The sequence below is a fragment of the Lonchura striata genome, chromosome 10 (genome assembly GCF_050655825.1).
Source record: "Lonchura striata isolate lonStrDom1 chromosome 10, ASM5065582v1, whole genome shotgun sequence".
Taxonomy (NCBI): domain Eukaryota; kingdom Metazoa; phylum Chordata; class Aves; order Passeriformes; family Estrildidae; genus Lonchura; species Lonchura striata.
The window spans coordinates 9,466,433-9,489,974 of record NC_140712.1 but is presented as its reverse complement, the minus strand read 5'-3'; the positions used below and the strand labels follow the sequence as shown (position 1 = coordinate 9,489,974).

Here is a 23,542-nt window from a genome sequence, read left to right as displayed (position 1 = left end):
TCCATCTCAAGGTACTGCTTAGGGCACCTCCCTAGCTCAGCCCATTTCACTTCCTCTGAGGTAGAGAATGAAGCCATTTCAGCAAGATCTGTCGTTTGTAAGGACATCTCAACTGGATGAGAATCCTGTTATATTAATTTCCTTTTCCTTTCCTAACAAAGCGTTTCCACTTGGTTGCAAATTTGGCTTCCATCCTCTTTGTTCCAATTCTGCTGCAGACAGGGTCACTACACAAAGTAGGGGACAAGCTGAAGAGAAACCAGGAACAGGGCCTCTAGCCCACTCTGAATCCCAGTATCAGCTAGCCCCAAAATCTGCTGTGGGAAAGTCACCTTGGTTGCCCTGTGAGCATGACTGCTGGCAGCTCTCTTTTGAATCCAGGCTATTAATTTCATTATCAGTCTCCAATTTTAACTCAATTTTTCCACCACAAGATGATGCTTGTGGCCATTCTGGACAGCAGCACAGATACAGGTGAAAAAGTGGATTTTGCAAGGTAAATTTAATAGGGTAGAAATCCATTTGGATTTAGGTGAACTGTGCTGCTTTGGATTATTAGTAGCTTGCTAGCATAGGTAAAATATGCTAGCTCTGCTGTGCTTGTAAAAACTGCCTCAGCCAAGGAGGAAGAATGCAAATTTCCAAGCTGAAGAGATAAGAAAGGCTCCTTGAACTTTGAAATGAAGAGAATAAAATCCCAAGCTAAATCTGCAAGAGATGAATAAAGTGACCAGAGAGTTCTCTGTACAAGGACTAATCTGTACTAGGACTAATTGCAAGCTGTAATGCAAAACCAAACTATTGTGGAATTATATGCATATATACTAGAAGGAAGAATAAAAAGGGATTGGAAGTTCTCAGGGGCATGCATGTCCTTGGAAGGGGGAACGATCCCCACATGCACCCAGCACTGCAATAAATATACTAGCTTTACAACTTTTACTAAGTTGTGGAGTTTGATTCTTTTTTCCACAATTCATAGGTGTGAGCCAACCCTGCAACCTAAAAGAAGCTGTGTCAGAAAGCATTGCATGACAAACTCCAGGTCAACCGACAAGGAATTACATACAGCACATTAAAGTAAATAGAAGCCAGGCTGTGGCACCTATGCTTTTCCTGGATCCTCCCATCCTGAAAATAAACACAAGGGGAAAAAAATCTGTCAGATAAACCATTCTTGAGAAATCTGCTGGCTAATACGTAGCTGTCACAAAAGCAAGCAAGGAGACACTGCAGACAAGACACGATTTCCATGCCAGCATGTGCTTAGCATAAGGCTGAAAATTACAGTGATAAGCCATACAAGAAGAGGAAATGGCCCCAGGGTGCATCCGGACAGGTTAGACTGTGACAACCAAAAACACCGTTAAGCACAAGAACAGGCTCCCCAGGAAAGAGCCCTGGAGATTAAATGTGTACAGTACAAGTGAGATGTGGCACTGTGGATGTGGTTTAGTGGTGGACTGAGCAGTGCTGAGTTGACAGTTGGACCTAATGGTCTCAAAGGCCTTTTCCAAGCTAAACAATTCTATGATTCCACAATAGAGACTACACCAGGTTCTGCAGGAGGCAGAGACTTCCAAAGCATGTATTGCATATCCAGTCCTCTGATTAAGTTCACAGGTCCTAATCAGGGAAGATAATAAGTGTACATTTTTCAGCAGATATTTGCAGACTTGATCCCTCTGGATGCCCAAGAACATTAATGAGCTAAAATGCCAATCTAAATGAGGAAGTTTATCTTTATGATTAAGGCTTACATACTCTCACGGCACCTCATACTGCAAAAGAAATTACATAGAGAAAATATTTAACTTAGGAAAAGCCCTATGAGACACAGAAGATCAGTTCCACAAAAGGAATACAAAAATGAAGATCAAAAAAATTACATTACATTGCTTTTCACCAAAGCAAAGTCTAAAAATTAAAATGAATCCTACTCCCAGGCTAGCACTATGAACAACCTTGTCTTCTCTGAGGAAGGAACAGTCTCTCTTCTTTTTGCGTACCTTATTCCTTTATTGTTAGACAGAGTAATAGCGCTGCAAGAACACTGAAATATATGCACAGATTTTATCCAAACTGCCTCAAAGTATTAAATTCTGTGAAATGCGTAGGCTAATTGAAAGATGGCATGATCATTAACTAGGATAAAGCCAACGTCAGACAGCATGGCTAAAAAAATAATCTGAAAAGCATTTTTTCTTTTAAACAAAAAATATACAACTTTTAGATTGTCTAAAAGTTCAGATTTCAGGTACATACAGCACATTTGTGTATTACTGGTCACTAATGTGGACTTGTAACAGTTATCTAAATAGACATCAGAAAAGGCAATTGAAAGTGTTCCCTTATCTGTTTCTTTCTCATACATAAACAGCTTTTTCCTTTTTAATCCAAAAGTTTTCTATTTTCTAATAAAAAGAACCACAAAGCATAAAAAAAATGGAAATAACTCAATTAATGCATAATTTGTCTGGAAAATGACTTCATTTTAGTTATTATAGTAACTTTAAAATAATTATTTTCCAAATATAGGCACAAACTGATGAGCTCTCATTAAAATAATTTCTAGTGTATTCTGTTCTGGAGTCCAGTTAAATTCTTATGGAAGAAAGCAAGAGGACTGCAGAGAAAACACAGCCTGTTGTCCCTGTCTCACACCTTTAAAAAAAGCTTATGTAACTCTGACTTCTAGGCCACTGAAATGATCTGATAGAGAAAAGTAAGTTGAAATCTTGACTCCTCTGATGTGGCTGCTCTCATTACAGTCATCCTGCTAGCAGTGACAAGGGAACTCAGAGCAAGCAGAGCCATCCCTCCTTTAACCACCAGCTGAGTGGGTTTATTGCATCCAGAGAGGTGCTAAGCTAAAAGCCCCGGTGTTCTTTAGGAAGGAGACATTGAGTTATTCTTGCATTACTAAGCAGGCACTTGCCCAAGAACATTGCATTCACATATTTTAAAAACATAGAAGTCATTCTATAGTAATTTATGATTCTGCAAGGTGACAAAAACAAATTAACTTTGCTCATTTCATAAAATGAATTAAAAATCTGCATGAGAAAAGACAGCTGATATTGCCTGAACAACATACATGTTTGAATACAGCAAACAATAGTTTTTAACTTGAAAAGGTAAAGTTCACTTTGTCACCATTACTTTGTGATTTGATTCAAAAACAGTGCTGCACAAACCAAATAAAACCACACAAAACCTGTAATGTTTGAGGAGAGTTTTGACACAAAATTCTTCTTCCTTTCTAACCAGCAGTACTGGTCTTGGTGATTATTTTAGTCATGTTTTATTCGTTTTTCCTCTTGAGAAAAACAACTTCCTTTTCCTTTTGCTTCCAGTAGCACTAACCTATAAATTCGCATTAAAACTCTCAGTCTGTGTCTCAGTAGGATAGAGATTTGGACAGATGGGAAGTATGTTTATATAGGAAACATGTATTTCTAGCTGAGGGAGAGGAGACTCTTCAAGGATTTACAAAAGGTAACAGGCAATGTGCTATACATACCTACACTGTCAGAGGCAGTGTCTATCCCCAACATCCACAGGAAGACAGAACAGGATTTGTTACTATGGATGGAAGTTCTCCCTCACAATGCCTTCATGTTGATAGTGCTCAGCTCCTCACTGGAAACCACTGACAAGCTATAAAGAAACATAGGGAGTAATTAGCTCACATTTGACTAATAAGACACATACAGCTTTTTCACCATAAAAGAGTGTAATTCTATCAACTATCACAAGTGACACTGCTCAGAAGAAGCATATTATCTTTATATGTACACAATAAAACATAATTAACTTGAAGTTCAGAATTAGTAACTGGCAGAATGTCTCACACTCATTATTTGAATCATCTGCTAGAAACAATAGAAGAATTTGAAGTACAGTTGAACTCTTCACCCACAGTTGAACAACAGGGATAGTCAATGGAATGTAGCCAGTTCTCTGAGCTGTAAATTAACTTTAGTTTCATTACAAACATAAGGAGACGGTGGAACAGTGTCACAGGCAGATCCTGCAATATACTGAATTTACCAGATCCTCTCAGTCAGCTGTCAGACAGAAGGTGCTGCTGATAAACCAATAATTTGGCTTATATGGCAAGGCTATATCTTCTTCAAGTGCTTGTCTAATTTAGTCCCACTATTAGGACATTTGGTTGGTGTTGAGGGTCACAGAGTCCAGCACTGCACTCTGGCAATTTTTCATGGATTTTGAAGTTGAAAAGAAAAGCAAACAATGCTGAGAGTACTCTGAAATACAGAGAAATTGCTTTTTACAAGGATGGCATGCTTCAAGTGTTCCTTTCTAGGTGACTTGGAAACAAAGAGTTGCTTGGTTTGGTTGTTTTTTCAGTTGTTTTTTAGTTGTTGTTTTTTTTTCTTTACCTGAAGACTTGTACCTTCCCTTCAGCTTTACTCACTTTGCACTAAAAATGATGGAGGTGCAAAGTGGGACTTGTGCACTTTGCAGGCATTATTTACATTTGCAATTAAAACTTGGCACTCCATCTAGAAGGCTTATGACCACATTGGCAGTTTTAAGCACACACAAAGTATTAGGAGTGAACAAAATTTATGGCCTGCAGATAATCCCAAATTAATCATTAATGGAAGCTCCAAACACAGCTGGAAATCAAAACATTGGACAAGCAATTTACACCAATCCTCTTATGGAGGAAGGAAAGAAAAATGAACTTCTACCATCATCCTAGAAAAGATAATCTTTTGTTCTGTCTTACTTAGAAAACTCTATAGACTACCAAGTATTTAGCATTTGTTCTGGGTTTTTAGTACCTTGTTTCAAACAGGAATTTTTCTAACCCAGTTTTCAGCTCACCACACCTGTTAAGGAGGCAATAGAACCATTAAATTATTTGGGTTCAAAGGGTCCTTAAAGATCACCCAGTTCTAACCCCCCTGCCATGGGGAGTTAGAACTATACAACTAATACCTGACCAGCTCTGCACATGCAGCACTATTGCCTTCCTCTCATGTCTCTTCTCTAATTAATGCCTCTCCTTATCTTAATTTAGGTCTAATCCCTGAATTCCAATGCTGCATTCTTGATATATTTGCCTGTTCCTTCAAAATATGAGTCACTAATATCCAATGAAAAACCTCATGCCTCAGGCTATTAATTGATGGAATAAAGTTAAAGAAGAGAACATGGAGCCTTGATGATCTTTTTTCTTACAGTACTCATTCAGCTGTTTGCTCACAAAAACTCTGTTATTGATTCCAGTGGTAAAAGCTCTTTTCAGTGTATTCCCTTCTCAGAACTCTGTTGTTTGTCGCATATTGTCCAGACTCTTTTGGGGTTTTCCTGCAGTCACAGCTACAATTTTTCCTGATTGCTGCCCACCTAGAAATCGACTGTTGTCTCCTCTATGAAAGTACACAAGGTTGTCAAGTGTCATTAGCAGGTGACAAATTCAAAGCTACAAAAACAAAACATTAATTGGCATGCTCATATGTGAAACTGGGCACACAGCCCAGCCATCTTTCCCTCACAGCCACCAAGTATTCATAATTTTAAAAACAACATCAGTATGGGAATGGTGAATAAGAGCATCAACATCACCTATTGTTCTCTACCAATCTGAAGTGAGAACACACATATCAAAAGCATATGATTCCTTAAGGCCTAGAGGGATGTACCATGATAAAACCTTTTCTGAACCCAATGTGTGCATTTTTTACATTTTTATCCCTTATTGGCAAGCATTTAATTTATCCTTACATTTGGTCACTTCTGGTGCTTCAAAAGCAGGAGAGTCAGTTCTCACTGCCTGGTAAAATCTGTGCCACTTTGCTGTTAGAGCTAGCCATAATTTCAACATGCTTTACACATAAGATGAAACAATGGCAAAACTACCCAGATAAAATACCAAAACTACCCAGACTGTAGCTCATATCCTCCTGCGTGTGAAGGTGTTCCCTCTTTTTTGGCAAAGAGAGTTTTGTCTATGATATGTCTTTTTCATTCAAACAAACACGAACCACAAACACCACATTTCCTGACCCAATTCTTTTCTACATGTTAAACATTCACACTAGTGAGTATATATGTGCCTGTCAAGTCTTAGCAGTAAAAAGACACAGCCATATTGCTGGTGAGATTTATGGTCCCAGTTACACTAATGGTCATATAAGAAAAAATATAAATATATATTTTAAAAAAGAAAACAACAAACCACCAAGCAATTGATTACCAATACTCTGCATTTCCTCCTGCCCATTAGCTTTAGCAATGGTGGCTAACACCTTGTGTCAGCAGCAGGTGGACAATGCCATCTGTATTCTAGGAACTCTGTCCCACACTGGCACAGCACAGGGCATCCTGCCACCGTATCAGTCAGGATTTACACATCAGTGCTGGCATCTCACAATTTTAAATGTGGAACAGTGTAGCCCTTTTTGCTGTATCATTTCCAAGTAGTTTCCAGGAGATCATGTACCATAACCTTCCTGAAATAAAGGAACATTAGTGCTCTTAAAGAACACCTTGTTTCAGTATGGAATCTATTGTTTGCTGAAATATACCCTTCCAAAGCATGGTGGTTTTCCTGGCATTCTTCTTTTAGCTTTGTTTTTTGTAAGTCTACCTGTGGAAGATGGGAGGGAAGAACAGTTCCAACTTACCAGCTTGGCTGAATCCAGCCTTTATTGTCCAAGAACTGTTCCACAGTTAGTCAAATACACATTTTGCAAACATTCTAATTTTTTATCCTCTAGCATGTGGCAAAATCTTTCTAGCTTAACTGTTTTTACATATACACCTCAGGAGTCTGGTATGATTTTAGTGCCAATTCCAGTGGTTTTTCTCTGAAACAACCTGCAAAATTTCACCTCAGTTGTAACTAAGAAAAATAGCTTGAATCATTTTTTAACTGAAAATATATTTTATAGTATCATGTCACTCTTCTGCAAGCTGCCCAATAACTAGAGATGCATATATCCAAATAGTTGTTTTTATTTCATAATCATAACAGCTCTATAACTTTAAATTGCCAACAGAGTCCAGAGATGAAGTGATTAATAGCTACTTGTGACAACAGCAAAATTGCTTTTAAAAGGTGAGTGAAATGTCCTGGAAACAGCTATTCACAATAGCAGCATTAGACAATACTGAAGTAAACTAAAGACCAGCAAATCACTGAAATGCTCTCACTCGGGTGTATGAACTATTCCAACAAGAGAAGTTAAGACACTGCATATTTTTAGCCAATGTCAGAGCAAACTTCAGCTCAAAGGTTCAGGTAAAAACGATTAAATTATCCATTCAAAGTTAAACACAAACACACTTCTCATTTTTCTCTCCATCAGTGAGAAAGACTGCTTCAGTTCACACACTCCCACTCAGATTTATTGCTACTGTTGTATAACACTTTCACCACTGAAACACAGAAAAAGTAGAAGTAGAAAAAAAATACTTAATCCAAATCTAGGACTGAAAATAACATGAAGATAGGAACCATGCCAGTGTAGTGTATTTTTAATACTAAACTACTAGTGCCCTTCCTGCTGTTGAATTTGTAATTAAGGTGTTTTACTATAGACCTAAATTTTGGTACTTCTACAAAGCACACTATTTGCCTAAAACAAGTGGCAAAACCATGGAGAATGGCATCACTTTATAGGCAGAAAATGCACATCAGAAGGTTAGAAGCTATTGGGTTTTGGGGCTTGTTTTGGGTGGTTTTGTGTTGTATATTTTTTTAGTAAGAATAGTAAGTAGAAATACATTTGCCAATCTTTGCATTGCAAATACATTTGCCAGTATGACATCTAGCACTACCATAACCAGCTTTGTTCACAAAGATAATCTCAGTCACGCTCATTTGCACACACTGAGGAGCATGAACTTCAGTCAGCTAAATCACTATTTCAGTCTTTGGACAGTAAATACTACTCAAAACCCATAGGAGCTCTTCTTTGGCCCCCTCTGCATGGGCTGGACACACCAGCACATAATAGGTGCCATAAGAAAGATGCAATTGCTGTCTGCTGCATCAGCACCACTGATGCAGCACAGAACTGTTCCAGAATACAGATCCACATACTGAAGCACTGATTACTTGAGGTGGGATGCTCGAATACCTCAGTGGTTGTAGACCTCAGCTGTTTACCTGCTGTACAGAAAGCTTCTTTTTTGCTATTGCTAACCTTTCCCCAGAGACAGTTTACAGAAGTATGAAAACATCACAGACAGACAAGCTGTAGAGACATGTTATAAACATGAAAACATGTTATAAGTTATAAAAATGAAATAATAAGCAGCAAAACCCTTTAGGATTTTCTCTGGCATACGTGCAGCTAATGTTTCTTCTAGCTTTGTACAAGGAAGCAGAAGCGTCAAGTGTATAGGAGAATTTTAAAGGGTGAAAATATGAAGCAAATAGATCACCTGAAATAAGGAAAAAATGGTACTGCACTCTCCACAACTGCATTTTCCACTAAGAAGTAATTTCATATTGACTTCTGCTGTGAATGTATGGCAGAAAAAGCAGGGCACTCAAACTATTATAAAATACTTGGGTTTCTTTGCAGAATTGCAGCCAGAACAAGGGGAGCACATAGCAAGGACCTCACACAGAGCTGAATAGCCCACAATAACAGCTCTAGATGACAATCACCTTTCCCCCACTGATTCCTTGTGTGACTTCCCTTAAAATGCACTCTATGAGTGTAAAAGTAAGGAATGCTCTGGGTGAATCCTCCAAGCATTGAAGGAAATTTACTGAACTTAGCAATACCTGTTCAGCAACTGGATAAAGTCCCAACCAAAGTATTCTTAGGCAGCTGTGGGACATTCAAGGGCAGCTGTCACAGCATACACCATAGCATATGTCACAGTCAAGATGGCCATGAAACACAGAGCATCCCCATCAAATTCCACAGAGCTTCAACCCAAACACAGTTAACACCATGCCCCACCAGAAGGCTTTAAGCATTCCCCATACAGAATAACACCACACCATATCAGAAGGCTTCAAGCATCTGTCCTTACAGAGCAACATCATGTCACCTGCTTCTCACAGCTGCACCCACTGGGGATGAGGCTGGGCTGCAGCCCCACTCCCAATTACCACAAGCTGTGTGCCTGTAGGCAACCAGACCAGCTGTAGGTCTAAACATATTCAAATATTTCTGGGCAGCCAGAGAGATATAAAAGCAACAATCTCCATTACACAGAGGCTTTGGACATGATCTTTGTCAGGACTCACTCTGTGCATTTTTCTGTGGCAGACTCTCTACTTGTGAACAATTCAAACTGCAGAGAACATTGATAAATTGATAAAAGTTCTACCACAGAACAGAAACACCTAAAGTTCCGAATACTATTTAGACATCTGGAAACAAGGCAAGAAATAAAACTAACATGCTTTTAAGGGTAAAAGACAAACATTTTTCTCAGTAATATTTGTGCCTAGTTCAGGAAGTCCCTTATCTCTTAAGAAACCATCTATTCAATAAGACAGTTATAATGGGGTTTTCATTGTGAGAAATGTCCAAAATTAAATCCATTATTTTTGGTTCTATATTCCTGTAGCCCTGAACTCCTCTATTGTCTGTCTATAAGAGTTTTGTTTTCTGTTTTGTTTATATTTCCCATGATGTATGAAGTAACTCTTTTCTAGAAACAGTACAGCATGAGCTAATGTATTTATAATCCCCAGTATCACTGTGTTTTCTTTGTGCTACATCTTTCAAGAAAAAAACAGATTTTCTTCCCCAGGATGCAGTCCAGCTTACAGTGTTGGGCACCACAGAAACAGTGCCAGTCTTAAGAGTGGTTTAAAGGAAATTTTTTTAAACGTCTTTACCGGCATCCTCCTATTTATTTGCCTGTCTCTTCAGCAATCTGTATAAGGTGAGTAATGCCTTACCACCCTATTTTGCTTTATTATACAAAATGTAATTGAGGAAACTTGTTATACTTTATGAGCAGTGTTCAGCTGTTGTGTAAAATTTCAAGTAACCAATACTATCCTATAGACTATATCTCAATTATGATTGTCTGCTTCAGCTTTTTTCTAAGCCACACTCACTTATGCTCTTCAGTCCAGCAATTTTGTCTTGGATCAAAGCAGAAATCCTCTGACTTCAGTAAAAGTGCACCATGGGTCCAGAAAGAGTAGAGTAATGAGTCTGCAGCTGTAAGGTGAATAGCATCAGTGCTCAGTTAAATAACAGGAACTGGTATGCATGCTACAAAATTCATTGTTGTTTGATATTTTACTTACTGCTTTTTACTGTTACCTTTTCATGTCCTTACTGAATCAGCTTCAGACATACTGCATGTAGTGCTTTCAAACCATTTGTCATAAACCAGCAATGAAGTAGAACTCTGAAAAGAAAATTAATTAACATCCAACAGTTTCTTCAAAGATTAACTTGACCTCTATCTTATCATCAAACTGACCCAAGACTCTGCTAGTGGGCATGCAATCTCAGCAGCTTGTAAAGATACAGCTTGAACTGTTAGACAGTACAGGACTGTGACACATAATTCAGTTGAAATTAAGTGGAAGCAAACAGAAGCGGAAGTCTATAATCAGAGAGTTTCCAGTTTCAAAAAGCAGAACCTGCATAAGACCATGTTCAATATGTTGAAGTTTTATAGATAAAGTGTACATATACAACATACTTATATTTGCATGAGGTTTATTTGTTTAGAAACCTCAATACTTCCTCATTCCCACCTTTGCTTTGTTCACTTTCCCACTCTGGAAAGTGTGCCAAAGACTCCATATAAGAACACTGAACTTCTGGTGTCTAAAGATACATAATTGAGAAAGCTATAATGAAATTTTCCAAATATTTGTTGGTGATTTTAAAACTATAAATCTCAAAACTATAAGCCAAACACAATGCCATGGTTTTTAGGTAAGTATCACAATACCAGCAGAGACAGTAAAATTAAAAAAAAAACCACACCAACAAACAAATAAACAAAAAAAACCCCACTGAACAGCCAGGAAAGTAGAAATGTAATTTCATCTTAATTTTGGTCATAGTTCAAAGGAAATACTAATTTTAAAAAGAACAGTTCTTTTGAAAAGAGCCACTGCTACTTGACACAAATAAAAACATTCCTTATGAGACTACAAATGAAAAAAGTGGAATACAGTGGTTCACAAGAGGATACTGTACCTTACTGCAAGATCTGTACTTGACAGCAAATTACGTAGAAAGTATACCTAGGAAAAATTTTGTTTAAATAGTAGTCAGAGAGTGTATCACTAATTTTGCTTAATAATACTTTATTACATAGCCAAAAACTAAAGAAAGATCAGAGCCAGCCCTAAGTATTTTTCAGTGTGGACCTACAAAATAATTTTACAGGCCTCATGCAGGGTTAGGTATTTCTCACATAACTAATCCAAATAATCCAAATAACTCTGGAGAGACACAGCAAGCTGATTCACCATGGGTTTAGGTTACCTATTAACTATAAACCTGGATATCTACATGTCTCTGACACGTTACTTATACCACAGAAGTTCAGGTTGTGCAGACCCTTGTCTGTTTTAGGAGTCAAACTGCCTGGACTCTAACAAACTTGCTTCTTGTAGTAGAGACGTTAACAGCCACACCTTCTCCCACCGAAGTTTTCATAAAGACGTTAGCACACATCCTCCCTATCAATCAGAACACTGGAAAAGCAGGTTAGACACCAAAGTAATCTAGTAAAGTCTTTCAAAAAGGTGCATTACAGAGGGTTAAATTCTAGAGAAACTTCCTTGCATTACATGCTGGACAGAGGTAAGATGAAATATCTTCTTTTAAACAGACACAGAAGATATAGAACCACCTCCAGTGTTGATAAAACCAAACAGAGCCACGCCACGGGGAGGGAGGGGACTGTTGTTCACCTGCGGTCACACCGGGATCGCCCGAGCACTGCTTCCCCACCTCGCAGAGGCAGCAGCAGCCCGGCTGCCGGGCTGCTCCGTGCGGCAGGGCTCGGGCTGCCTGCGGGCAGCGCAGGCGGGGGGCGAGCGCAGAGCGGGCGCGGGGATGCCGCGGCGGCAGCGGGCCCCGGCGGCGCGGCGGCGCTGGGCGCTGCTGCTCGGGCCGCTGGCGCTGCTCGCCGCCGCCCTGGCGCTGCGCGGCACCGCGCGCCCCGACCCCGCCGGCCGCTCCCGCCTCTACCGGGCGCTGGAGCTCCCCCCCAGCCGCAGCATCAACTGCTCGGGGGTCGTCCGCGGGGACCACAAGGCCATCGAAGAGGCGCAGCTCAACAACCTGGAAGTGAAGAATAGAAGGGCTTCGCTGACGCCCGGCGAGTACCTGAACATTACGAGGGACTGCAGAGCCTTCAAGGAGACCCGGCGCTACATCGAGTTCCCGCTCAGCCAGGAGGAGGAGGAGTTCCCCATCGCCTACTCCATTATCATTCACCACAAAATCGACATGTTTGAGCGGCTCCTGCGATCCATCTACGCTCCCCAGAATGTTTACTGTGTCCATGTAGACAGCAAATCCCCGGCCGCCTTCCAGAAGGCCGTGCGGGCCATTGCTGCCTGCTTCCCCAACGTCTTCGTGGCCAGCCGCCTGGAAAGCGTGGTCTATGCCACCTGGTCCCGGCTGCAGGCCGACCTCAACTGCATGCAGGACCTCCTGCAGAGCCCCGTGCCATGGCGCTACCTGATCAACACCTGCGGCACCGACTTCCCCATCAAGACCAACGCCGAGATAGTCCGGGTGCTGCAGGTGCTGCAGGGCCACAACACCGTGGAGTCGGAGAGGCCCTCGGCCGCCAAGCAGCAGCGCTGGGAGTACCACCACGAGGTGGGCGAGACCATCTCTCGCACTGCCCAGAAGAAACTGCCCCCGCCCCACAGCTACCCCATGTTCACGGGCAGCGCGTACAACGCCGTCACACGGGACTTCGTGCAGTATGTCTTCGAGAACCCCACAGCACGGAAGTTCCTCGAGTGGTCCAAGGACAGCTACAGCCCTGACGAGTACGTCTGGGCCACCCTGAACCGCATGCCGGGCGTGCCGGGGGGCACTCCCCTCAGCGACAAGTTCCAGCTCTCGGACATGAACGCCCTTCCCCGCCTGGTCAAGTGGGAGTACCTGGAGGGTGATATCACCAAGGGCGCGCCCTACCCGCCCTGCACCGGCCGCCACCAGCGCTCCATCTGCATCTACGGGGTGGGCGACGTGCCCTGGATGCTGCAGCAGCACCATCTCTTGGCCAACAAGTTCGACCCCGAGGTGGACGATGCGGCCATCCAGTGTCTGGAGGAGTACCTGCGCCACAAGGCCCTGTACGGCCGGGGGCTCTGAGGGGAGCCGCGGAGGCTGGCCAGCACCTGCTGCCTTCCGTGGGCGGCTCCGGCCGACGGCAGCTCGGGGCCAGCGGGAGGATCCCCCGGGCCCCTGAGGGGCTGACGCCTCAGCATGGCCCCGAGGAGAAGCCCCCGGGCGGGCGCGGGGCTGCGGCCCCGCCGAGGGTCGGACGGACGGACGGACGGAGGGAAGGGCCGGTGTGCAAGGGCGGGAGGCTCGGCCCGTCCCGCCCGTCCTGCCCCTCACGGGCACAGAGCGGCTGGAGGCAGGGCCGGGGCGCTGTTCGGTCCCTCCCTGAGCCTGCGGGCAAAGGTGAACCCCGGGCTGCCGCCTGCAGACGGCGGGGCCGTCACGGGGCCTCGGGTCGGCTGGGGCAGAGCTGAAACAATGATTTATTGGCTTTTCCACAGAGCACCCGACTGCTCAGCTGAACATCTGGCTGCTGCTTTTGCCTCACTTTAAACTTTGACTCTATAAAAACCCGTTAATCATTAAAAGCCAACCCTCAATAAAACCCAAGACAATAAAATACATAGCGCTTCTCTGTTTTGTCCTCCGAGGAGAATGGTTTGTGCTCCTGGCAGAAAAGCAGGCAGCATTAAACAAGTTAAGCCTTTGTGCACCCACTTCTCCATCTCAAACACAGGCAGAGGGATGCACACAATGGTGTGCAAACCTACATTCCCTAAGATCTACATCTCTCTTCCCACCACCTCACCCCCCCTTGCCCCCCCCCCCCCAAAAAAAAAAAATATTTTGGTGATATTTCAGTACTGTAATTGCCATATCCAGTAATGGGCAATGAACAACCTAACACATTGTTTTTTAAAGTTTCTAGTAGCTGAAAGGAAGATTTGCAAACTTCTGTATTTCACCCACGTGTTTTTCTCACCTTCTCATATTAAAGCTAGCCACTTTCCATGGATCCAACAGCTTTTCACCACCTGTAATGCTAAGAGATTAATGTCGTTGTCTTTATTTTTTAAAAAAAATCTATTCAAGTAACTTTCTTGTAAGTAAACACTCACCTTTACAAATTTAAGGTCTACAGCAGAGAATTAGCATTATACAAAGAACATCTGAAGCAATTCCATAACACCAGGCTATGGTTTAGATGAAGTTATGACTGCAGTCACATGGATCTTTAAAACATTGATTTAAATAGGATGAGAAGATGAAGTAACTGAAAGGTGTATCACTGCAATTTTGTTAAACATTTTAAAGTGAACTTGGTTGTAAAATAGTGATTTTTAAAACGCTATAGTGATTTCACAGACAACACCACCAAGTACTGGCACGAAAAGCTCTCAAACATAAATACCCAATGCATCATTGAGCATTTGTTTATGCAAAAAGAGGAAATAGAATTATTGATCCTGGGGGGAGCTGTTTCCAATTTAGGTAAGCAGACATTTGCTAAAGAGATTAAAGCTTTATGTTAACCTGATGGTAACATACAAGTTTTTAAAATGGTTTCAGCAGCAAATTCAACATTAAATAGAAATTATCTCCATGTCTAGTACATTCTTTTAGAACAAACAAAACTTCTCTGGCGACTTAGGGTAAGAAATCCAAGACTCCCACCATAGAAGACTGCATCAAATCACTGCTGCCAACCTGATTTTGCTTCTTAGAACTCTTTTGCTTACTTTAAATTAATACATATTAGTTCAAAATGGCAAACTAGTGCCAAGGGGTTCAGTGGGGGGCTGGGATATGTTCAAGTTCCTGGACTGAAACAGGCAGAGAAGGGTCACCAAGTTTCTAACTGTGGCAAAGACTTTTTCCCTTAGAAAATGGAGGGAAAATGTGCATATTCCTGGGACAAAAAGATCCCCATAACTTAACAGTTCTAAGAAATTGCATCAAACCTAAATCTGTCCATGAAATTGATGTTTGTAAAAACTAAATACTTTATTTCTTGAGGACCAAAGGGGTTTGGGGGGCTGGAAGGAATCCCAGTTTGAAATAGCGAAAGATTATTGAATGAGGGGCCTCTCTATTATTTTGCAAATATACCTGTGGAGAAAGATACATACTTACAAGCTACTTACAGACTTGTCAACAGTAATTTTTATCCCCTTTACTCTGTAAATGTTTAACTTCTTCAGCTGTTTCTTCTCTCAGAAACAAAGTATTGCTCGTAAACAGTGTAATAACAGTGTTTCATCTGTTGTCAGACACAAAAATGTTACAAAGGGAGAGCCAGAGACAAGAGTTTACATTGGGGGTGCAAACTACCACTTCAAATCTGTCCCATGGTAAGCCTTTTAGCAAAGTCAAAATATAAAATATTTTTTCATTTAATGTTACTCACTTGCCCTCCCTGGTTAGACCTGAAGACAGAGAATCTAAGCATCTATCCAGATTTGAAAAAGCTTTCCCACAGAATATGAAGGCATCAAGTGAAGCCAGCATACCAGAGTGCCAGCCTGGTGACTCGGTAGGAGGGACAGCAGCTATCTAAAAGCACAGCCCAGGCAACTCTCCCATTCAGACATCATTGCTTTGGATGAAAATTACTGTTCTGATGTTATTACCTGCAGAGGCAAACAACTTGCAAACCTCGACATCCAATTTTCTTGATCCAAAGGAAATTTCCTGTTTCTAATGGTGTTACTACCCAGAATTCCTCTCAGATGATTTGGATGGAAAAACAAAGGCTATCTTGTGCAAATTTATTTTCAAATCACTTCTTTTAGGAGTGACCTAACTTCTTCTGAAAGAATGAGCCTACTCCCAAATGCTTAAGGTGAACTAAGACAAAAAGATTCTTACAAAGGAATGTTCTCAGCATATTCTCTTTCAAAGACATTAGGAACGTCATATTTATGAGTGTAGTCATACATTAAAGCAGTGATATGTCTCTGCCATTAGAAATGGCAGTAAAAACCACATCTCAACTCTAATAGAGAACTTTGCCTTCCAGAGATCTCAAAGGATCTTAGAAATCAGATAGCTGGCATCTTAGATAGTTGACAACAGAGCACAGAGAAATCATGTAACTTGCCAGTTGGTTGTAGAACTGAAAAAAGAATTTGGAATAGAGCAGGACTAGCCCAAAGTAACAGAATCACACCAGTTTATAGGACCACCTCAAAAAATAGTTTAAACCCCAAATTTATCAGTAAAATCATAGGTTGTCCAATTGGAAATCATATCAGAAATATTAACTTTGTGTAGTAAAAAATCTACTTCAACCACGTCTGTCTACAATCATTAACTAATAACTTGAACTCTAGATAACCACCAGTTGTTTAAGGAGGTAATATGCTGCAAATTTACCTCTCAAGAAGTGCACAGGAGGCAGATGAAACTATAATTCTGAGACTTCAAAACAGATTTATTTTTCTGGTTTAAACCTGTCTTTATGTTTCATTTCCAATTGGTTTTCACTTTATTTTTACAAGAACAATGAGGCTTATTACATACTTACACAACAGGTCCATAACAGTTCATTTTAGCTTTAGTTAGGAAGGTTTATTTCCTTCTTGCTTTGTATTTGATACTTTATATGATCATCTCTGAGATGCCCTATAATAAAGAGATGGGTCAATGAAAATGAATTTGGAGGAAAACAGGTAATAAATTCTAAAGAAACAAAAAGTAAACATGAACAATATGAGCACAATAAGGTATCTGCAGTCATGAGTAAAATTGATTCAGGGAGAAGGGTTAGGGTGTTCTTTTTCTTCTGACTGCAACAGCAGTGACCATTAAATGTTAACTACTCTCTGTGAACAATTTTCCACTTCCTTGAATAATGCAGGTTCTTTTAGCACAAGATGCAAACCAAAATGTTGATATATCTGTGAATTACTACCTCCTAGTCCATAATGGCTAATCTTAACAAAAACCACCCTTTAGATTACAGCAAAGTTCATGTCTCCCAGTACACTCTTACTAAATGAAGTGCTTTGTAACATGCTTCTACATTCCTCCCCACCCCAAAATTTTTGACTACAGAAAAGCAAACCCAGGTCAGTAGGACCTTGACTGAAATCCTACCCCCTAAGCTGCCAAGATCCTTAAACACAAGTGTCTGTGCTTTGAGTAACTCTTCCCTACCTCACTGTGCCTAGTCATCCTCCAAAGGTACATAACGATCCTGATTAAACTTGTCTTCTGGAAATTCATCATAAATTCTTCCTGCTCTGCACTTTAAATTTGTGCCTCTCTGATAACACTTGAAGTCAGGTATTGACATCCTTGACTGGGCAAACAGCTTACATCAGATAACATCCTGGTTTACACACCTATGGAATTAGCAAAATCCTTTTTCTTGGAAACATGTTTAAACAGGCAGTCATCCACAGCCAGTTCTGCACTGGTATTTACTCTTCCCTTCACTTTAATTTACTTTCTAAATAGAAACATCCATTCCAGGTCTATGTCAAGACGCAAAGCTATATTTTACTTTCTCTCTGCTGCTGAGAAGTGGAAGCAATTGTGATCTTTCCAAAGAAAACCAACAAGGAAATAAATGAAAAAGTCTGGAACACTACAGGCAAAGAAGAGCCAAATAGGCAGCAGCAAGTGTGCTGATGCTCTAGCAAGCGAAATGACGTATTTTCCAATGGATATTAAAATAGCTTAGTATAGCAGAAGTGCAGTCGATGCTTTTAGTTGTAAATTCACTCTTCCAAGTCCACAAAGTACATTAAACACACAAACTTGGCAGGAGTGGCTGAAATTCAAATGAAAAAAATAGCAAGTGGCAAGAAAGTTATAGAGAGGAAAACAACAAAAAGCAGAAAGACCTTTGGCACCAGACTGCCTTAACTTCCCTTTGCTCCCCACTCCTTCCATGAACTGAAACAACCTCCATAGAAGGAACAGATCCAGCAACTGGACAAACACCATCCCAGAAATACAATTAAAGCCTGGAGTGACAGGACAAGGAGGAAATGCCTTCAAACTGAGAGAGGGCAGATTTAGATAATAGGAAGAAATTCTTCCCTGTGAGAGTGATGAGACAGTAGAAGAGGCTGCCCGGAGAAGCTGTGGCTGTCCCATCCCTGAAGTGCTCAAGGCCAAGTTGGACAGAGCTTGGAGCAACCTGAGATAGTGGAAAGTGTCCCTGCCCATGGCAGGGGACTGAACCGAGATCATCCTTAAGGTCCCTTCCAACCATGGCTATTCTATGACTCTAATGCACAACTTAATTGGAACAAAATAAAAGATATAATTATTTGGATTCGGAGAGTCAAAAGGCTACAGAGAACTCAAAATGGAGAAGTCTGTCTACAGACAGGAAGAGACTACAAGTAGCTGGGAGATCAGAAGAGCAAATTTTTATACTTGTATGGGTTGAAATTCAGTTTACCACATGGTTATTAGAAAACAAAAAAAGTTTAAACCTAGAAGATTGAGTGATGTAGAACAAGAGAAGACCATGGTACAGATACACATATGCATCCTTTAAGGTAACAACAGATACTTAGTGTCCTATTGAAATAAAAGCAACTTGTCTGTTCTTTTTGTTCCACTCTGCAGTGTGCAGCAAAGGGCACGTAGCAGAGCTATTTATAGACAGAAAACTGCAGTCATAAACACACAAACATGCTGTCCAGCAAGAGCTGCTAAGCTTTTGCTGATGTTCTCCTCCATCGGTCTGTAACAGACACTTCTTGCAATACCCGACAGTGCAACCACACTTGGAACCCTGTAACTGAAACTTTTTCATTTGCAACATTTCTCTAAACACACTTAGAATATTTTTGGGAAATACGGTATGTTAATGCTAGTTTTAAACTGAGTTTTCCAATGATCACTCTTTCAAAAGTTTTTAAATAAAAGTTTATTAAAGAAATTATTTTGAACAAAAAAGACAACAGTATCTCTTGTAATTAAAAAAAGGGTAACATTATATTCATGCCCTATAAGGTGAAATGAAGAAATGCTACAGGTATTTCTTCCACTGTCATTCTGTGATGCTTTCTAGTATGGGTTAACTCACATCTGCATCACAGGAATTGAGTATGATCAGTCCCTTTCCATGCTTCTCTCCAGAAAGTGCTGCATATTAACAGAAAATATTGCAGGCAAACCACAGGTCTATTCATTCGGCAGTATTGGAACCAGTGTCTAGGAAAGAAAAGAGAGTGAGACAAATACACACCTCCACTGAAAACAGAGAACCAAGAACTTTCTCTTGTACCTTCCCCAAGTTCTAAAGCGTTCCCCAATCATTTTAGAACATGTTCTGTACCTACCCTATTGTCTCTACTGCTCTCAATGCCATGCATGAACTGCTTGTGCTGTTTCACTTCACTTAGCAACACTGAGAAGAAGCAGCACAAAACTCCAGAGCTGTGTACATGCACACATTAGAAATACTGAAAGTTTTGCTCTAACAGGTAACAATACACTTTACTGCAGTCAGCCACAAGCACATCTGGCTATCATCTACTAAGGAAAAAGGTTTTTGCACATCCAGCACCATAACCTCTGGTGGAGTGTGGGCTGTAGTCTGTCATTTATTTTGAAATAGATGCAAGAATGAACATGATCTTCATTAAATCAACTGAGACCAATTCTCTGTTCTGACCTTTTATCAGAATCACCAGTTAATGCCAGTGTACTTTTTGATACAGAACCATTACTGCTTTCTTGTCTTTAGAGTTGTGGAAAAAGTATGTAACTCAAATATGGAGAACAACAAGCCAGTGTTTAGAGTACTGTTCCTTCAACAAGTCAGCTTCTCGTGGGAACAAAAAAAAAGGTTGTAGTGTTAATAGCAACTTCAAGTCAGCCAGTTGTTTAAATCTTATCTGCACAATTTATCAGGAATGAAAATGATTAATACTTGGAAAGTTAGGTTTCTTCCACTAACTATAATAAGCACACAAAAACAAAGCAGTAAGATTATATGCTTGGCTAATACCAAAGTTGAGAAAACAATAAATTCTGTCAACTCTTTAGAACTACAACTTGAAGGAACTATTGTAAGCATGCCAGGGTCAGGAAGCCATGAAGAACCTGTTTCAGAGGACTATAGTGCATTTAAATAAAGCTTTTTCCATGCTCAGTTCCTGCTTTTAGCATCACTCTCTGAGGATGAAACAAGCAGCACCATTTCACATGGCTTTAGCAATACTCTGCCACATTGATGGTGTTAAAAGTTATAAAGCAGCTTGCCACAAAAGTCACTGAATTACTTTCTCCAGTAAAGAATCTCAAGACACATGGACAAAAGTAATCCAGTCAAGCAGATATGGACTGTAAACTCTCACAGAGTACAAACAGAGGGTCTGTTAGGCAACAAATAAGTCTTATGACTTGCAAATGCACACAAAAAACTTTTCATGGTTTGTGTCCCCAACTATCAAATCCAGAGAATAACTGCTTAGACACTTTTCTCAGACAATTCCTTGCTCAGACAGTTGAAAAGCTCTTCAGATTCAGTAAAACATGGTGCTATCCTAAAAACTAAATTAGTACTAGAAAACTCACCACACAGAAAATAAAGATTTCTTCAACTTTCTAATTGCTCTAGTATTATGTATTTCCCAGCAACAGGTGCACAGCAGTCCCTAGCATGGTTCTACCTCAGTGCCTATGAGTCAGGGAAGCAATTAGCTGGCTTTTGTTTCATCTCTCATCAGATGTAAAGGGGAATACAGAGCTCTGCTTCTAAGTCATACAGTCAACCTGGCTTTAGTAAGACATTTGGTCAAAGCTTCCTAAAAACAATCAAGTCTCGTGTCTCAGCCTATTTATATAATATTTCATACTTACTTTTTCCATCACATGCTACAATTTTCACTTTATCCACTTTCACAAGTTCGGTGACCTCCCTAAATTCCACGTCATTCAGTACAAATGTCCATACATTGTCACAGAACCTGTATGTGTTCAGAGACCCCTACAAAAGACAAGAGACATTTTCTACAGGATGCATCTCAAAAGCAATAGAAAATATAACGAGTATCTACTGAACTATGTCCCTTCTAGAACACATATGCTACAGGGCCAGCAGCGGACCTGAATGCATACAAACTGGCAAGCAAGCAGTTCTGAGGAAAACTGGGGTTTAAATGCCCTCCAGTGGCTGAAATTCTCAAGACCATGGAGTGCCATTACAGGATATCCAAGGGGAGGCTCCTCAGGTAGGCAAAGAAGTTTTACAATTTTTCTAATGTATACAAAGGATCAGTAGCAGAAAACATTTCTTAAAATATTGGGCCATTAGAAAAATCAGATATGATCACAGCACACAGCAGTGATCATAACAAGATGTGAATTCTGTGACTGCTTAACCAAAGTGGCAATTTGAATAAAAAAATCATGACAAAACTGACATGTGACATAAAGGGGTATCCCTCCTATTTGATGTATTACTGAGGATGACACTATGGAAAACTTCTGACCTTCACTTTTACATATTTTAAATTGACATTCTTGAACTTAGAACTTAAGGTCCAAGTAAGGTTTTTAAAATTTATCCACTAAACACATGCTAAACTGTTTTTTATACCATACTACATCTGCAAAACAATTTAAGTGTGCTAGAGAAATGATGCTATTTTTAACATCTCTATATTGTTTAAAAATCTAGTCTTTCATGAACCCACTCACATCATGATGTGTTCTACATACACTGTAGAGAAGTATTACAACAAAAGTTAATGTGAAGCTGGGTTTTGTGCTTTTTTCTGTAACATTACATTCAAGTTGACACTTAACAACTTGCTGGCTATCTAACATCAATTAGGGTGGCTGACTGGGAACAACCCCCCAACTTACTTTTCTACGATACCTACAGAAAATAACTACAAAATGATCCAGTGAAAGGGTGGATCTAAAACTCTCTACTCTCTCTTCACATTGGTCATGTGGCTGAAAATCTGGCCTCATCTCACTTCTGCTAGGGACAGCTGCGAGAAGCAGAAGGCTCCCTCCTCATCTGCAAGACACTGAGGATGGCAATGTTATCAACCAAAAAAGCATTTCCCTCTTCCCTGTTTTCATCATCTGATTTTTGCATTTATTCAAAAGATCCCTGGCAAAACAAGGTAATGAGCCTTACAGCTGCATACTGAATACACAGGTAAACAGTCATTATCAGAGCCAAAATGAACCTTCTTAAGTTCTTGCTTAGAGCACCCCGCTTTAAATTACATTCTGCATGTAGTTGCATGTATACTTAGTTGCTCTATCTCATGTAAAACTTTAAGATATCATTTCCTTACCCTGAAATTGACTCTGTTCCTGACTCGCTGTGCCAGTGCTGAATTTATAGCTTTATCAAACTGAAGTAGCACCTGAAGGGCCAACTGAGGTGTGATTTGCTGTGACTGAAGTAGTTGAAAAGAAAACAAACTTTGAGTTGTTTCAAAGTAAGCTCAAACATGCAGTATAAGTTAAAAACATCAAAACAAAGTTCAATGCAGCAGATCTCTAAAAGAACAAGCTAAAAAAAAATTCATGTTCCCATATTTATTTCCATTTTTAATTTCAATCCTGTACTACACAAAGATCTCTCATAATAAATATTTACTGGAAATCACCAGAAGAACATCAAATTGACTGTAATGTTCCAGCTTAAGCTGGTTGTTAACTTAGAGATTATGCCACCTACATAAAACACTTTACTCAGAATGTAAAGAAAAAAAACATCACCGTACCAAACCCTTACGATTTCAAACAGGAAGTTTCCCAAACCTTCGCCATAAGTACCCAGACACAGGAACAACAAAACCGTTTGGATAAGAGCTTCTGTCTTTATTAAGCTACTCACCCAGACCGCAAGCCCCCCACCTGTATGAGCTCATCCAGACTCTCCTGCAGGCTGTTCCCCAGCGTGGTGTTCCTATAGAGCTGGTACGCCATGGTTCGCTGCGAGGGCTGGACACGTCCTGCTCACCCGCGGCTGCGCCCTGTGCTGTCCTCGCTCTCATTGGAAACAAACAAAGGCAACAATGAACGCTGCAGGCCCGAGCCCGCGGGGCGCGCACGGCCCGCACCGCCGCCGGGGCCGCTCAGCGCGGCCCGGCTGCGGGGCCACCCGGGCGGAGCCGGGCCCCGCCAAGCCCCACCCGGCCCCGGCCCCGGCCCCACGCCGCCCCCGGGAAGCCGCCCCGGGCCCGCCGGCCCCGCCGCCATGGCCTCACCGCGCGCGGCCGGAAGCGCGGCCCCGCCCGGCCGGAAGCGCGGCCCCGCCCGGCCGGAAGCGCGGCCCCGCCCGGCCGGAAGCGCGGCCCCGCGCGGCTGGC

The 23,542-nt window shown here is 41.2% G+C and overlaps 3 protein-coding genes across 3 annotated transcripts in view; 1 reads left to right on the top strand and 2 right to left on the bottom strand.

Moving 5' to 3' along the window:
* Positions 1-11,953, bottom strand: part of OTUD7A (OTU deubiquitinase 7A) — a 142,324-nt gene extending 130,371 nt beyond the window's left edge. Inside the window, exons 1-2 of the mRNA XM_085588657.1 lie at positions 10,073-11,953; positions 3,524-3,660 (exon numbers count right to left, since the gene is read on the bottom strand). The gene's annotated coding sequence lies outside the window, so the exon portion shown is untranslated. The remainder of the gene's footprint in view (positions 1-3,523; positions 3,661-10,072) is intronic.
* A 42-nt stretch (positions 11,954-11,995) lies between these two features.
* GCNT3 (glucosaminyl (N-acetyl) transferase 3, mucin type) lies at positions 11,996-13,858 on the top strand. Its single transcript, XM_021554219.2, has one exon. It carries the CDS (start codon positions 12,045-12,047, stop codon positions 13,320-13,322), a length of 1,278 nt encoding a protein of 425 aa, XP_021409894.1. The 5' UTR covers positions 11,996-12,044; the 3' UTR covers positions 13,323-13,858.
* Positions 13,859-19,106: 5,248 nt separating this feature from the next.
* On the bottom strand, positions 19,107-23,467 carry GTF2A2 (general transcription factor IIA subunit 2). Its single transcript, XM_077785873.2, has 5 exons — positions 23,441-23,467; positions 23,088-23,222; positions 22,520-22,624; positions 21,066-21,192; positions 19,107-19,412 (listed from the first exon to the last, which is right to left on the bottom strand). The coding sequence occupies exons 2-5, from the start codon at positions 23,157-23,159 to the stop codon at positions 19,387-19,389; spliced, it is 330 nt and encodes a 109-aa protein (XP_077641999.1). The 5' UTR covers positions 23,160-23,222; positions 23,441-23,467; the 3' UTR covers positions 19,107-19,386.
* Between the last annotated feature and the right edge of the window lie 75 nt (positions 23,468-23,542).

What these genes read in the sequence shown, in the direction of transcription:
- GCNT3 (XM_021554219.2), top strand. Translation starts at nt 12,045, where the DNA reads ATGCCGCGGCGGCAGCGGGCCCCGGCGGCGCGGCGGCGCTGGGCGCTG.
- GTF2A2 (XM_077785873.2), bottom strand. Translation starts at nt 23,159, where the DNA reads ATGGCGTACCAGCTCTATAGGAACACCACGCTGGGGAACAGCCTGCAG. An exon ending in GTCTGGATGAGCTCATACAG is followed by an intron (nt 22,625 to 23,087) that starts GTGGGGGGCTTG and finishes CAACTACTTCAG; the next exon opens with TCACAGCAAATCACACCTCA. An exon ending in GGAACAGAGTCAATTTCAGG is followed by an intron (nt 21,193 to 22,519) that starts GTAAGGAAATGA and finishes TGTCTTTTGTAG; the next exon opens with GGGTCTCTGAACACATACAG.